This window comes from Idiotropiscis lumnitzeri, chromosome 20 (assembly GCF_059441095.1).
Source record: "Idiotropiscis lumnitzeri isolate Australia: NSW breed Sydney's pygmy pipehorse chromosome 20, RoL_Ilum_1.0, whole genome shotgun sequence".
Classification (NCBI taxonomy): domain Eukaryota; kingdom Metazoa; phylum Chordata; class Actinopteri; order Syngnathiformes; family Syngnathidae; genus Idiotropiscis; species Idiotropiscis lumnitzeri.
In genome coordinates, this window is record NC_142410.1 from 1,636,889 (window position 1) to 1,649,487 (window position 12,599).

At 44.7% G+C, this 12,599-nt stretch overlaps 1 protein-coding gene across 2 annotated transcripts in view; it reads left to right on the forward strand.

Annotated features, from left to right (window-relative positions):
* The first annotated feature begins 1,591 nt into the window (after nt 1–1,591).
* Nucleotides 1,592–12,599, forward strand: part of LOC148317040 (V-type proton ATPase 116 kDa subunit a 1-like) — a 50,605-nt gene continuing 39,597 nt past the window's right edge. For both annotated transcript variants that reach the window (XM_088283931.1, XM_088283932.1), the window contains exons 1-9: nt 1,592–1,758; nt 5,830–5,974; nt 6,146–6,224; nt 6,369–6,466; nt 10,932–11,060; nt 11,153–11,235; nt 11,524–11,650; nt 11,745–11,827; nt 12,504–12,597. In XM_088283931.1, the coding sequence (XP_088140057.1) occupies nt 5,858–5,974; nt 6,146–6,224; nt 6,369–6,466; nt 10,932–11,060; nt 11,153–11,235; nt 11,524–11,650; nt 11,745–11,827; nt 12,504–12,597 (810 nt within the window). In that variant the 5' untranslated portion in view covers nt 1,592–1,758; nt 5,830–5,857. The remainder of the gene's footprint in view (nt 1,759–5,829; nt 5,975–6,145; nt 6,225–6,368; nt 6,467–10,931; nt 11,061–11,152; nt 11,236–11,523; nt 11,651–11,744; nt 11,828–12,503; nt 12,598–12,599) is intronic.

Genomic DNA, 12,599 nt, shown 5'->3' on the forward strand with positions numbered 1-12,599 from the left:
TCTCTCTCTCGCCACTCTCCTTTTTTCCATTCGCCTCTCCCCCTGTCATTAAACCCCTCCCTTCTCCCCTCCCATACACAAATTTGGGATGCACACAGTGGGGGAAAAGACTCCACGTTAGGCTATGTAAATCCTCCCTCCTGTCAGTGTGGTTGGAATAGTTACAGCAGAGCTGAGCTGATTTGTGTATACAAATGCTTAGACCCAGCAGAATCAAGAATGTAGGTAATTAGCAACCCCTTCTAGCTTGTGATATGACTACTCCTTTGAAGAGGCACTCTAAAAGATTATGCTTATTAATGAATCAAAATAAGGGCTCATTCTTAATGTTACAATGCTCCTACAACCTACCCCTTCTCTGAGCCTCAGTCAACATGTTTGTGATATCTGCACATACATTTCAGCTGACTATTGTTGTTATTATTAATCTTTTCTCTACCCCGCTTATCAGAGGTGTCAAAAGTTGTCGCATTGATTACTCAAGAAGTACAAATGGGGTTTTGAAGACTTCTGCAGAAGTTGAAGTATCAACTTAAGCTTTCTACACAAGTAAAAGTGTCAAATTAATGGTTGTATACTACTTAAAGCAATGAGCCCCAACCACTGGGCTGCTCAGATGAAAGAAAAAAAAAACTTTGCAGTTAGCGCATGTCAAGATGCTAATTGTCAATGCTAATATTGAACACGTAAGCTTGCGAAAAGAGTAAAAACTATACCACATATGAAGCCAGTTTCACAAAATAATTGTTTTTTTGTTATTCTTTAGTTTATTTCAGTCCTTGTTGGTTCATTGTGTCTGTTGCTTTTGTTTTGTTAGCAAGGCAGGTGTTGGATGTTTATGTAGAATCTTAGATTTTTATTAATCAAGTATTTTGTTTCCACAAGTATGAAATGCTTTGTTTTTGAGAGCACTCCATCATTACATTCCAGCTTCCCTGCATTTTGCTCCTCCTAACTCCACTATGCTAACCTCGTAACTTTTCAGAAGTGCTTCTCAATTATTTTCTGTTATGTCCCCCGAGCAAGAAGAAAACAATTAGCGCCTTCCCACCATCACCCACTTTCTACCGCAACTATAAATAATAGAATTTTTGCTGCAAAACAAACAATGGGCATGGAGAGCGCCACTTGCCAACTACTGGAGTTGATGTGCAATTACACTTTAATGGAGTACGGTGGGAAAAAAGCATGTTCTCCCGGGTCCCCTCACCATCGCAGTGCGCCCCCACAAGGGGGGCCGCCCCACTATTTGAGAAGCACTGCTTGACAACAATACACCTGTTAGCAATAGCATTGATGCAGTTACATTAACATGGAACATTAACATTGTCTCATTATCTATCTATCTATCTATCTATCTATCTTTCTATCTAACTATCTATCTAGCTAGCTAACTAGCTATCTATCTAGCTATCTATCCAGCTATCTATCTATCTACTCTAACACAAACCTCATTTTATAGACGTGTCCCTGTTCATGACTTTCAAAATAAAACTACCCACCATCAACTGATTCAAATGAACCCCAGTAATATTACTTTAGGTGCCACAATAACCATATTTTACGTCTTCATGATCCGTGTTAGTTGCAGAAAGGTGTCATCAATATGCAGCGTCGAACTGCTTTTACTTTGGATTCAGCAACGGATGTTTAATTCTCTGTTTAGTATATTCGACTTGACGCACATTGTTGGACGGTTGCATCCCGCATCCTCAGAGCTTGACAGGCCATAGATTTGACGAATTGCACGTTTTAGCGGTAAGTAAATAAAAAAAACGTGAATTATTGATTTTAAATTACGCTTGGACGTTCATTTACATGAAGTTCAACGCTAGTGGTTAGCTGTCATTTCTTCCATAATATTTGACGTGTGGATTGTCGACGATGCGGAACCGGATGAATGATGTTTTCAGTGGGTCCAATATGAAGCGTTTTTTTAACTGTAAGCAGCAACAATGTGTCTGTAGTTTTGCACAACGAGAATGTGGTTGCGAGGCAAGACAAATGTAGAGGCGATAGATGCTGCCACTGCGACGTAAGCCACCAGCATCATGGCGTCCTTGAGCTGAAGGGCAGCGCTGCAGTAGGAAGGATGCTCACGACAGATGGCCTCGACTGTTTTCACTCAGCTCCAGTCGATCAAGCTAACATTCAAACAGAGAGTCAAGAAGAAAATAATTTCTCCCTCCCTTGTTTGGTTAGTAATGAGATATTGTTGTCACTATTCTCATATAAACTAAAAGCAGAGCTGGGCACTTGACCCTTTTTTGCCGGTCAGACCCCAGCCCCGGCCGCGATCTCTGCACCGTTGCGGAGTCGACAATCCGGCCTTATTCATCTTTTCATAATAAAATTTCAAATTATACAACTTGTAAGTTTCGACTGTGTCATTCAAAACGGAGCATTGTTAACAGGGGCATAGTCAGAGAATTTTCTGTGGCGTGGTCACACAATTACTTAGTAAGGTGTAGCCATAAGAAGATACAACATGTACGAGAAATGCACATATACTGTATAGCAGAGTCACTCATCTTTTTTAAACTGAGAGCTAAATCACAAGTACTAATTAATGCAAAGGCCTACCACTTTGATACATATTTCTAAAAACATAAATCACAACAGTCCTAGAAAATCACAATGTCCCATCACTGGTGAGATTTATTTTTTGAACTGGCTCAGGGGCTACTGACATTGTCTTTGGGATTTCCCGGGTGTTGACCCCTGCTGTATACCAACCTTGCCCAACACACTCGTAATACAAATGGGAACAGATCTAAGTAAAAAGCAACATTTTGATGATATTAATTTACAAGATAGTGCTTTTTTCTTTGTAGGTTCAATTTAAATGTTAAAGATAAGGAGACAAAATGATTTTCATATAATAATCAATTGTGGGGTACTCATACTATAACGAAAGGGTTCAGATCTACACAAGCGAAAAATGGTGGGCAACCAATCACGACCTGTTTTCTGGAGCTGAGCCATAATTGGTTATTATCTTAACAACTGTGATGTCATTTTCAGTTGACAGAAGGGACAAAATGGCCGCCCCTGAGATGGCTTAAAACAGGTGGATTTTGCGGCTTAACTCATATTCCACAAATGCAACATTAATCAGAATGCTTTGTTTCACTTGTGGGCCTACCTAACAAATCTTCTTGTAAATACATTTTTTGCGTAGACGTCCCCTTTAAATGTTCCAACTTCTAAATGTTCCTTTTTTTAAATTTTTTTGCTGCTTGTACATGAGTGTGTTCGGAAAGGTCAATAAATATAATAATTTTATTTGGGAAATCTTGACTGTCAATGGTATGATAAAAAATGACTTCTCAGCCATGTTAACTGTGTGCTAAAGTGTGAAGCTAATCTTAATTCTTACTACTACTCAGTAAGATTTCCCTGTCAAAGAGAGATTTCGCCGCTCCTTCCTGCCAACTGCTGTCAGACTTTTTAACAAGAACATTGGGTCAGGCCTACAAACGGGAGGGCATTAGTGCAATTGTGCAGTCCTAGGATGCAATATTAACTACTACTGTACTTTCAGCCAAGGGTGTACTTAAATATTGACCAATGATGTATTTTGTTTACCATTACAGTATTCTTATTACAATACTTCTATCACTGTAGTATTTCTACCGCTGCAGGATGTTCACTATTACAGTACTTTTATCATTGCAGTACTTTTATCATTGCAGTACTTTTATCATTGCAGTATTTTTCTATCATTGCGGTACTTTTACTATTACAGTACTTTTACCATTGCAGTACTTTTACCATTGCAGTACTTTCATCATTGCAGTATTTTTCTATCGTTGCAGTACTTTTACTATTACAGTACTTTTACCATTGCAGTATTTTCTATCATGCAGTACTTTTCTATCATTTCAGTACTCTTACCATTACAGTACTTTTATCATTGCAATATTTTTATGATTGCAGTATTTTCAATCATTCAGTAGTTTTTATCATTACAGCGTTTCCCCCTCCGTATAATGGACAAACATTAGGAGTGTTTCCTTACACTTAGATACGTTTATACTGTGTATATTTGCATGCTTTTTCTGAATGTCTGCTGCTAATGTTATACATTAACGGCTACATTACGCCGCCGACTCTGTGTGATCTATATCTTTGCTGCTGTAACACCTCAAATTTCCCCATTGTGGGACTAATAAAGGACATCTTATCTTATCTTATCTTATCTTATGAACAATATATATATATATATATATATATATATATATATATATATATATATATATAAACACATATATTAGGGCTTGGCGCTATGACCTAAAATCAATATCGCGATAAATTAAGCAATTTTACCTCGATAACGATAAATGCATGATAAATTTCCACCCGTGGGCCAAAATCAAAATAAATGCAGCAAATGCATATTAACTGTTTTTTTTAATTGACCAACTGGTACACATTACTTTCAATGAAAAATAAAAGTACAAAAATAATTTGTATAAACAATCCAAATAGCTTGCTTTGCATGACTTGAACAATGTCACAAAGAACAGGAGAAAATGAGAACCTCTCGCAAAATCTTTTCTGCAAATAGATTGCGCCAAGGTGCTGTAATGCCATGTGCAAAGGCCTAGATTTGTGTGAAGGTCTCTTGTAAACAAAATAAATAATGTCATGTGCAAAGGAGCTAGTGTGGTCGGCAAATAAAATGCTAAATAAAACGGGAAAAAAGTCAATGCAAATAAACAAGTGTGCATCATCGGGAAAATGCGCCGTCTCGAGTACTCTGGTGCGCAGTCGCCACTTGTCTATGTAATGCACAGTCAGGCTCAAACAGGGATCCATGTTGCGACTCGACCACAAGTCAGATGTGGATGCAAAATGCTTGACATGTCTACGCTCCCGTCCCGATGTTGTCCATATTGGGAAGTACGGTTTGCGACAAATATTTGCGTACCTCTTGTTGGGTGCTTTCATGAGGGGTTTAAATCCTGTGCGCTTCAATGTAACTGGAGGAGCTAGATCATTAGCTATGTGCTAGGCTATCGCGTCCACCTCTTAGACGTTCTCTCGTATGGTGTCGTCGCCTCCGTTATGGGCTGTTGTCACTGGTCGAACCTTGCTTCTCCCTTTGAACTTTCAGCACAGCATGGTTGTCTTGTGGGTGGTGAAAAAGAAAAGGTTGGACGCACTGTTTTGGGTGCTTTCGACGTACTTTGCAGTTTGTGTTCTTTTGCTCAAACATCATCTTTATAGAACTCAAAACATCTTAAAGGGGCATGAACATTGCCGCACACAGAAAAGACTTTTCTTTTTTTTTTTTTTTAAACACCGAATTTACCGACATACGCAAAATTATGTCGGTCATTGTAATAAATTTCGGTAACGGTAAATTTTCGGTTTATCGCCCAGCCCTAATATATATATGTATATATATGTATATATATATATATATATATATATATATATATATATATATATATATATATATATATATACATATATATATATATATATATATATGTGTGTGTGTGTGTGTGCGTGCGTGTGTGGGGGTGTGTGTGTGTGTGTATATGAATGACCAATCTAAATGTATGGTGGCAGAGCATCCAAATATCTCAAGTTAAAGCAACTGTGTGGAAAAAGCACCACAGAATGACATTCATCAAAATCTTGCAAGAGAGCAGCCAATGGTCCTCAATTCCACTGCTTGTTTAAAAATGCAAAGCAATAACATTGTATCAAAATATATGTGATGTGTTCCTGTTGACCAGTGAGCATGCACAGTGGGCACTTACAAACTTTTTTTTAAGTAATCATCTCATATGTGGTGTCTTCCTGTCATGTGTCTAGGATATCTTAAAGCTGGTTGCTTATCATCATGGGGGAACTCTTCAGGAGTGAGGAGATGACACTGGCTCAGCTGTTTCTTCAATCAGAAGCAGCTTACTGCTGTGTCAGTGAACTGGGAGAACTTGGCATGGTCCAGTTTAGAGATGTGAGTAAAAATGCTAGTGCTAAACGTGACCTTTTTCATATCCGTTTCTTCCTACATCACTTGGTTTTTGCAAAATTGAAACCATTCGAAACTAGTGACAATCCTTCCACTTGATGTCTGATACTGTTGTGACGTCAATTTTTCCTTGCTTAACAACATTTCTTTTGCCAGCTCAATCCAGACGTGAATGTGTTCCAGCGAAAGTTTGTGAATGAAGTGAGGAGATGTGAGGAGATGGACAGGAAATTAAGTAAGTTGCTGGGACAGATTTAGCTTGTATTTGCGGGTAAAGATGTCAAAAAATGAAATTTGGATGCTTCATCAATTTGCTTTGAATGAGGCTCCAATATAATCTAAACACAGACACAACATGTTCCTTCACTGTTTGGAACAGGGTTTGTGGAGAAGGAGATCAAGAAAGCCAATATCCCAACTGTTGACACTGGAGAAAATCCTGAGGTGCCTTTTCCAAGGGATATGATCGATTTGGAGGTAAAGTACATCGTTATGGATATGATTTCGATAAAATCAGTTTTTGAAATCAGTGTTAAGGGTTTTGTAGTAATGGAGTCAAAAAGAGGATGATTAATAATAATAATGAAAAAAAAAGATCAAAAAGAGGAGGATTAATAATAATAATGAAAAAAAAAAGATTTTTCATAAAGACGTGGAAAAATCCAAACACTAAACCAACAGCCCCCAAAAAATATCAAACTAGCAAACAAACACGAGCATTCAAAACACTCACCATAACAAGAAACAAGACAAACATGGTGTCATGACCCATGTCGGTGATGTCAGGTGTTTTTGTTATTGTTTTTGTCACGTTCCTTTTCCCATGCCATGTGTGTTTGTTTTGTCAGCTGAGTGGGGCGTTTCCCCTCAGCACTCGTTCCTCACCAGCCACGCACCTGTTCCCCGTTACCGTCACACACCTGATCCCCATCTGCTCACTTAATGACTGGACTATTTGAACACCTCATCCCGACAGCTCGGCGGCGGAACATTACTCCCTTTACGGACTGTCACGGCCACTCTCATTCTCGCCCTCGCTCATGCCCATGCCCATGCCCATGCCCATGCCCATGCCCATGCCCATGCCCATGCCCATGCCCATGCCCATGCCCATGCCCATGCCCATGCCCATGCCCACGATCCCCAGTGTTTGTCACGGTCCTCGTTACTTGTCATTTTTGTTCTGTTTAGTCACGTTTAGTTTGTCTTTGTCATTTCGCACCCTGCCACGTTTGTTTGTCCACGTTTGATTAATTTAATAAATTCCCTTTAGTTTACCCTTTTTCCTGCTTCCTCGCATTCTGGGTCCACATCCTCCTCGCCCACCGGCGATCGATCCTGACAGAATGTTCCGCCCGGGAAAGGACCCAGCGAGGGCGGTTATCCGAGCGGCGGCGTCATGGATGCCGCCGCTCGGATAACCGCCCTCATCAGCCTGCCGACCAGCCCCGTACCTCGTCTATTCCTTCCCCTTCGTTTCACGGCAATGCCCTCGACTTCCTACCCGTCATTCCTCCGCACCTTATCATAGATTCCGACTATGACGACGATTTCGATCACCAGGCCAATTCACCCCCTCACGTTTTTGTTGATTATGATTTAGCAGAAGATTTTGAGCACTATGCCCCTCACGTGTTGGTCGACTCGGATCACGAAGACGACTTCGAATATATTTACAATCTGTTAGACGCCCAGCGCAACCCAGAGTCATTCAACACCAGTCACCTTCCTCCCCCCGAACAGTTCTTGACACCTTTTTCGTTTGAGTTTTTCGAGACCACCTCCCACTCTACCTCGCGCGCTTCACGTCCCAAATCACGAAATTCACGGTCACGTCGCACACCTCGTCCCCCATCGGTTTCAGCACCTGGTCACGTCCCCCTTGCGTCTCATAGCTCACGTTCACCAGCACCCCTAGTCTCGGTCCCTCGCGTCTCCCATTCCCCTGATTCCCTATGGCGGCAGGCTGATAGGGATCAGGTTCCCCGTCTCGGCTGCGCCCGGCCCGCCTGCTGCGCCCGGCCCGCCGCAGCCTCCACGTCAGCTGCAGCAACCCATGCCGCCTTCCCGTCAGCGGCACAGACCATGCCGCCTCCACGTCAGCTGCAGCAACCCTCGTCGCCTCCACGTCAGCTGCAGCAACCCACGCCGCCTCCATGTCAGCTGCTGCAGACCACGCCGCCTCCACAGCAGCTGCTGAGCCCCGTTCCGGCTCCCCGCCAGCTGCTGAGCCCCGTCCCGGCTCCCCGCCAGCTGCTGAGCCCCGTCCCGGCTCCCCGCCAGCTGCTGAGCCCCGTCCCGGCTCCCCGCCAGCTGCTGAGCCCCGTCCCGGCTCCCCGCCAGCTGCTGAGCCCCGTCCCGGCTCCCCGCCAGCTGCTGAGGCCGTCCCGGCTCCCCGCCAGCTGCTGAGCCCCGTCCCGGGTCCCCGCCAGCTGCTGAGCCCCGTCCCGGCTCCCGGCCAGCTGCTGAGCCCCGTCCCGGCTCCCCGCCAGCTGCTGAGCCCCGTCCCGGCTCCCCGCCAGCTGCTGAGCCCCGTCCCGGCTCCCCGCCAGCTGCTGAGCCCCGTCCCGGCTCCCCGCCAGCTGCTGAGTCCCGTCCCGGCTCCTCGCCAGCTGCTGAGCCCCGTTCCGGCGCTTCAAGTCCCTGTTCCGGCGGCGCACGTCCGGCGTCCGCCTCAAGCTCATGTCCCGGCGGCGCACGTCCGGCGTCCGCCTCAAGCTCATGTCCCGGCGGAGCACGTCCTGCGCCCGCCTCAAGTCCATGTTCAGGCGGAGCACTCCCTGCGTCCGTCCCAAGTTCACGTCCCGGCGGAGCACGTCCGGCGTCTGCCTCAAGCTCATGTCCCGGCGGAGCACGTCCTGCGCCCGCCTAAAGTCCATGTTCAGACGGGGCACGTCCTGCGTCCGTCCCAAGTCCCCGTTCCGGCGGAGCACGCCCTGCGTCCGCCCCAAGTTCACGTTCCGGCGGAGCACGCCCTGTGTCCGCCCCAAGCTCCTGTCCCGGCGGAGCACGTCCTGCGTCTGCCTCAAGCTCACGTTCCGGCGGAGCACGTCCGGCGTCCGCCTCAAGCTCAAGTCCCGGCGGAGCACGTCCTGCGCCCGCCTCAAGTCCATGTTCAGGCGGAGCACTCCCTGCGTCCGTCCCAAGTTCACGTCCCGGCGGAGCACGTCCGGCGTCCGCCTCAAGCTCATGTCCTGGCGGAGCAAGTCCTGCGCCCGCCTCAAGTCCATGTTCAGGCGGAGCACTTCCTGCGTCCGTCCCAAGTTCACGTCCCGGCGGAGCACGTCCTGCGTCCGTCTCAAGCTCATGTCCCGGCGGAGCACGTCCTGCACCCGCCTCAAGTCCATGTTCAGGCGGGGCACGTCCTGCACCCGCCTCAAGTCCATGTTCAGGCGGGGCACGTCCTGCGTCCGTCCCAAGTTCCTGCCTCGGCGGTGGACGACGACACGCCGCCGCTTCCGGTCCCTGCCCGAGCGGCGCCCGACGAAGCGCCGCCGCTCCCGGTTCCTGTATCGGCGGGGCTCGACGACCAGCCGCCGCTCCACGTTCCTGTCTCGGGTGCGCCCGGACGTCCGCCTGAATGGCCACGGGTGGACTTACTGATCTGGCCTCCCGGACGTCCGCCCGAATGGCCCCGACGGGACTTGCTGGTCTGGCCTCCCGGACATCCGACAGACCAGCCTCGATCACGGGTCGTTGACCAACCTCCCGACCCCTTCCGCCCACCCTCGTTCTTGGACTTTTGTTTTTGTCCTTTTTTTTTGGGGGGGGGACGTCTGGAATCTGTCCCTTAAGGGGGGGGGTACTGTCATGACCCGTGTCGGTCATGTCAGGTGTTTTTGTTATTGTTTTTGTCACTTTCCTTTTCCCATGCCATGTGTGTTTGTTTTGTCAGCTGAGTGGGGCGTTTCCCCTCAGCACTCGTTCCTCACCAGCACCTGTTCCCCGTTACCGTCACACACCTGATCCCCATCTGCTCACTTAATGACTGGACTATTTGAACACCTCATCCCGACAGCTCGGCGGCGGAACATTACTCCCTTTACGGACTGTCACGGCCACTCTCATTCTCGCTCTCAGTCTTGCCCTCGCCCTCGCTCATGCCCATGCTCATGCCCACGATCCCCAGTGTTTGTCACAGTCCTCGTTACTTGTCATTTTTGTTCTGTTTAGTCACGTTTAGTTTGTCTTTGTCATTTCGCACCCTGCCATGTTTGTTTGTCCACGCCACGTTGTTTGTCCTCGTTTGATTAATTTAATAAATTCCCTTTAGTTTACCCTTTTCCTTGCTTCCTCGCATTCTGGGTCCACCTCCTCCTCGCCCACCGGCGATCGGTCCTGACACATGGAAACATAATTTGCTTCTAAACATCTACCCTCAACCTCAACCACTGATTTTAGTGCTTTGACGCATTAAGTCACGTGAATTTATCGGGAAAAGGAGTATTAAAAGGATTGCTTTATTATTTTATGAGTCGATATCAGGCTCTGTAAACTAATTAATTGATTATTTTAAACCCACCCAAAACAAAGCAAAACTCCACAAACATCATGGCAATTACAACAATTTTAAAAAATTGACGATTATCAACTAATAGCCAATAATAAGCAGATACGGGCATGCAAGAAGTGTAGACATATAGAATATTATTTTTTTGTCACATTCTTTGTTGCAGTAAAATGTAGTGATGAAACAATATCCTGTCAGGACACAATAACACATTTTAAGATACTGTTTATGTACTCAAACACTTCAAAACGACTGCACAGAAGGCTACTATTTTTTTTTGGGGGGGGGGGAGTTTGTCTTGTAAAAGTGACAAAACATAGCTTCAGTGACAGTGGGAGACCGCTTACTTCAGATGCACACTACTCACAAACGAGATGCTTTGGGGTGAGATTTTAAGATGAATCAAGAAGTAGGGTCTGTTTTGCTCTGCAGGCTACCTTTGAAAAGTTGGAGAATGAACTGAAAGAGATCAACACCAACCAAGAAGCTCTGAAGAAGAACTTCCTGGAGCTAACGGAGCTTAAACACATTCTTCGTCGAACGCAGCAGTTCTTCGATGAGGTTTTGACAGTTTTGTAGTACTCCTTGTTTACTGTATCTGATGATTATAGTATTGAATGAATGAAAATAACTCTCCCTTATCTTTTTGTTAGATGGAGGATCCCAACTTGTTGGAAGAGTCATCAGCCCTGATGGAGGGCAACGAAGGTGGAAGAGGGGCTCCGCTCAGATTGGGGTAAAGCACGAGAAGCCATTAGTGTTTATAGGTTAAACATTATTTATCAGTATGCTTCTGATATCCTTCCATGTTAGGGGAGTTGGTGACCCTCTATGTTTAAAGCATTTGCGATGCCTTTATTTTCCACATCATTATAGCATGCAAAAAAAAAAAGAAAAAATTAGAATGAATGAAAGTACGATATGAATGAACACGCCCAGTTTGGTTTTATTAATGTATGATTTATTTGTTAAAGCAAAACTAATTTGTGTTGTGTTGTGCATTACGTATCTTCTCATTGTACAGATTTGTTGCCGGTGTGATCAGTCGAGAGAGGATTCCAACTTTTGAGAGAATGCTGTGGCGGGTGTGCCGAGGTAATGTTTTCTTACGGAAGGCTGAGATTGAGGACCCGCTGGAGGACCCTGCTACAGTCAGTACACAAATATAGAATAACAAAAATGACATAGGATTGCCTTTTTGTAAGTAAGCGTAAGATTCTAAAGAAGCATTCTTCTCTTCAACAGGGAGACCAAGTCCACAAATCAGTCTTCATCATTTTCTTCCAAGGTGATCAGTTGAAGAACAGGGTGAAGAAGATCTGTGAGGGGTAGGTGTCTTAAAACATTTAGGTGAAATGCAATTACTAGTTGAGTTAGAACTATAATTAGAGTTAGTTTTATAAATGTAGTTCCAGTTACTCTTTGTATTTTTAAAAGCATTTTCATTTTATTTCATTAATGTGATTACGTTATTTGTGATTGCAAGTTATGCTATGCTGCAGCCCTGCTTAACTTTTGACTTTAAAATTATGTTGCTTTCATGGACTGGATAAAGTGCATTATGACTCTTATTTATGGTTAAATTAGTTAGTTTTTTTTTTTTTCATCACAGTCAGGTTTTTTAGATTTTCCGTTTGTTATTTTACCCGACATGTTTTGGCGACAGTCTTTCTCTGAAGACTCTGAAGAAGGTGAAAGACTGCACTAAAGAAAGACAGACTAACAACCTAAAAAAACTGTCTGAGACAAAACAACCAATGAGTTTAATGCTTTCATGGAGTCCAGTGGTTGGGCTACTGTCATCATTTTAAAAATTAAAAATCTGAACAGCAGGGTTACAGGCATTTTTAAAATATATATTTATTCCTTTACTTTGTAGTTTAATGTCAAACTTGATATATGCGCAGGCACTCCCCAATGTTTTTATCCAAGCAATTTATTAGGCAATTTTCCATAATCCGTTGATGATGTGAGTTGACTGAGTTGCTTGTTGTCTTTTTCCAGGTTCCGTGCCTCTCTGTACCCGTGTCCAGAGACTCCACAGGAGAGGAAAGAGATGTTGGCTGGAGTCAACAGCCGTATTGATGATCTCCAAATGGT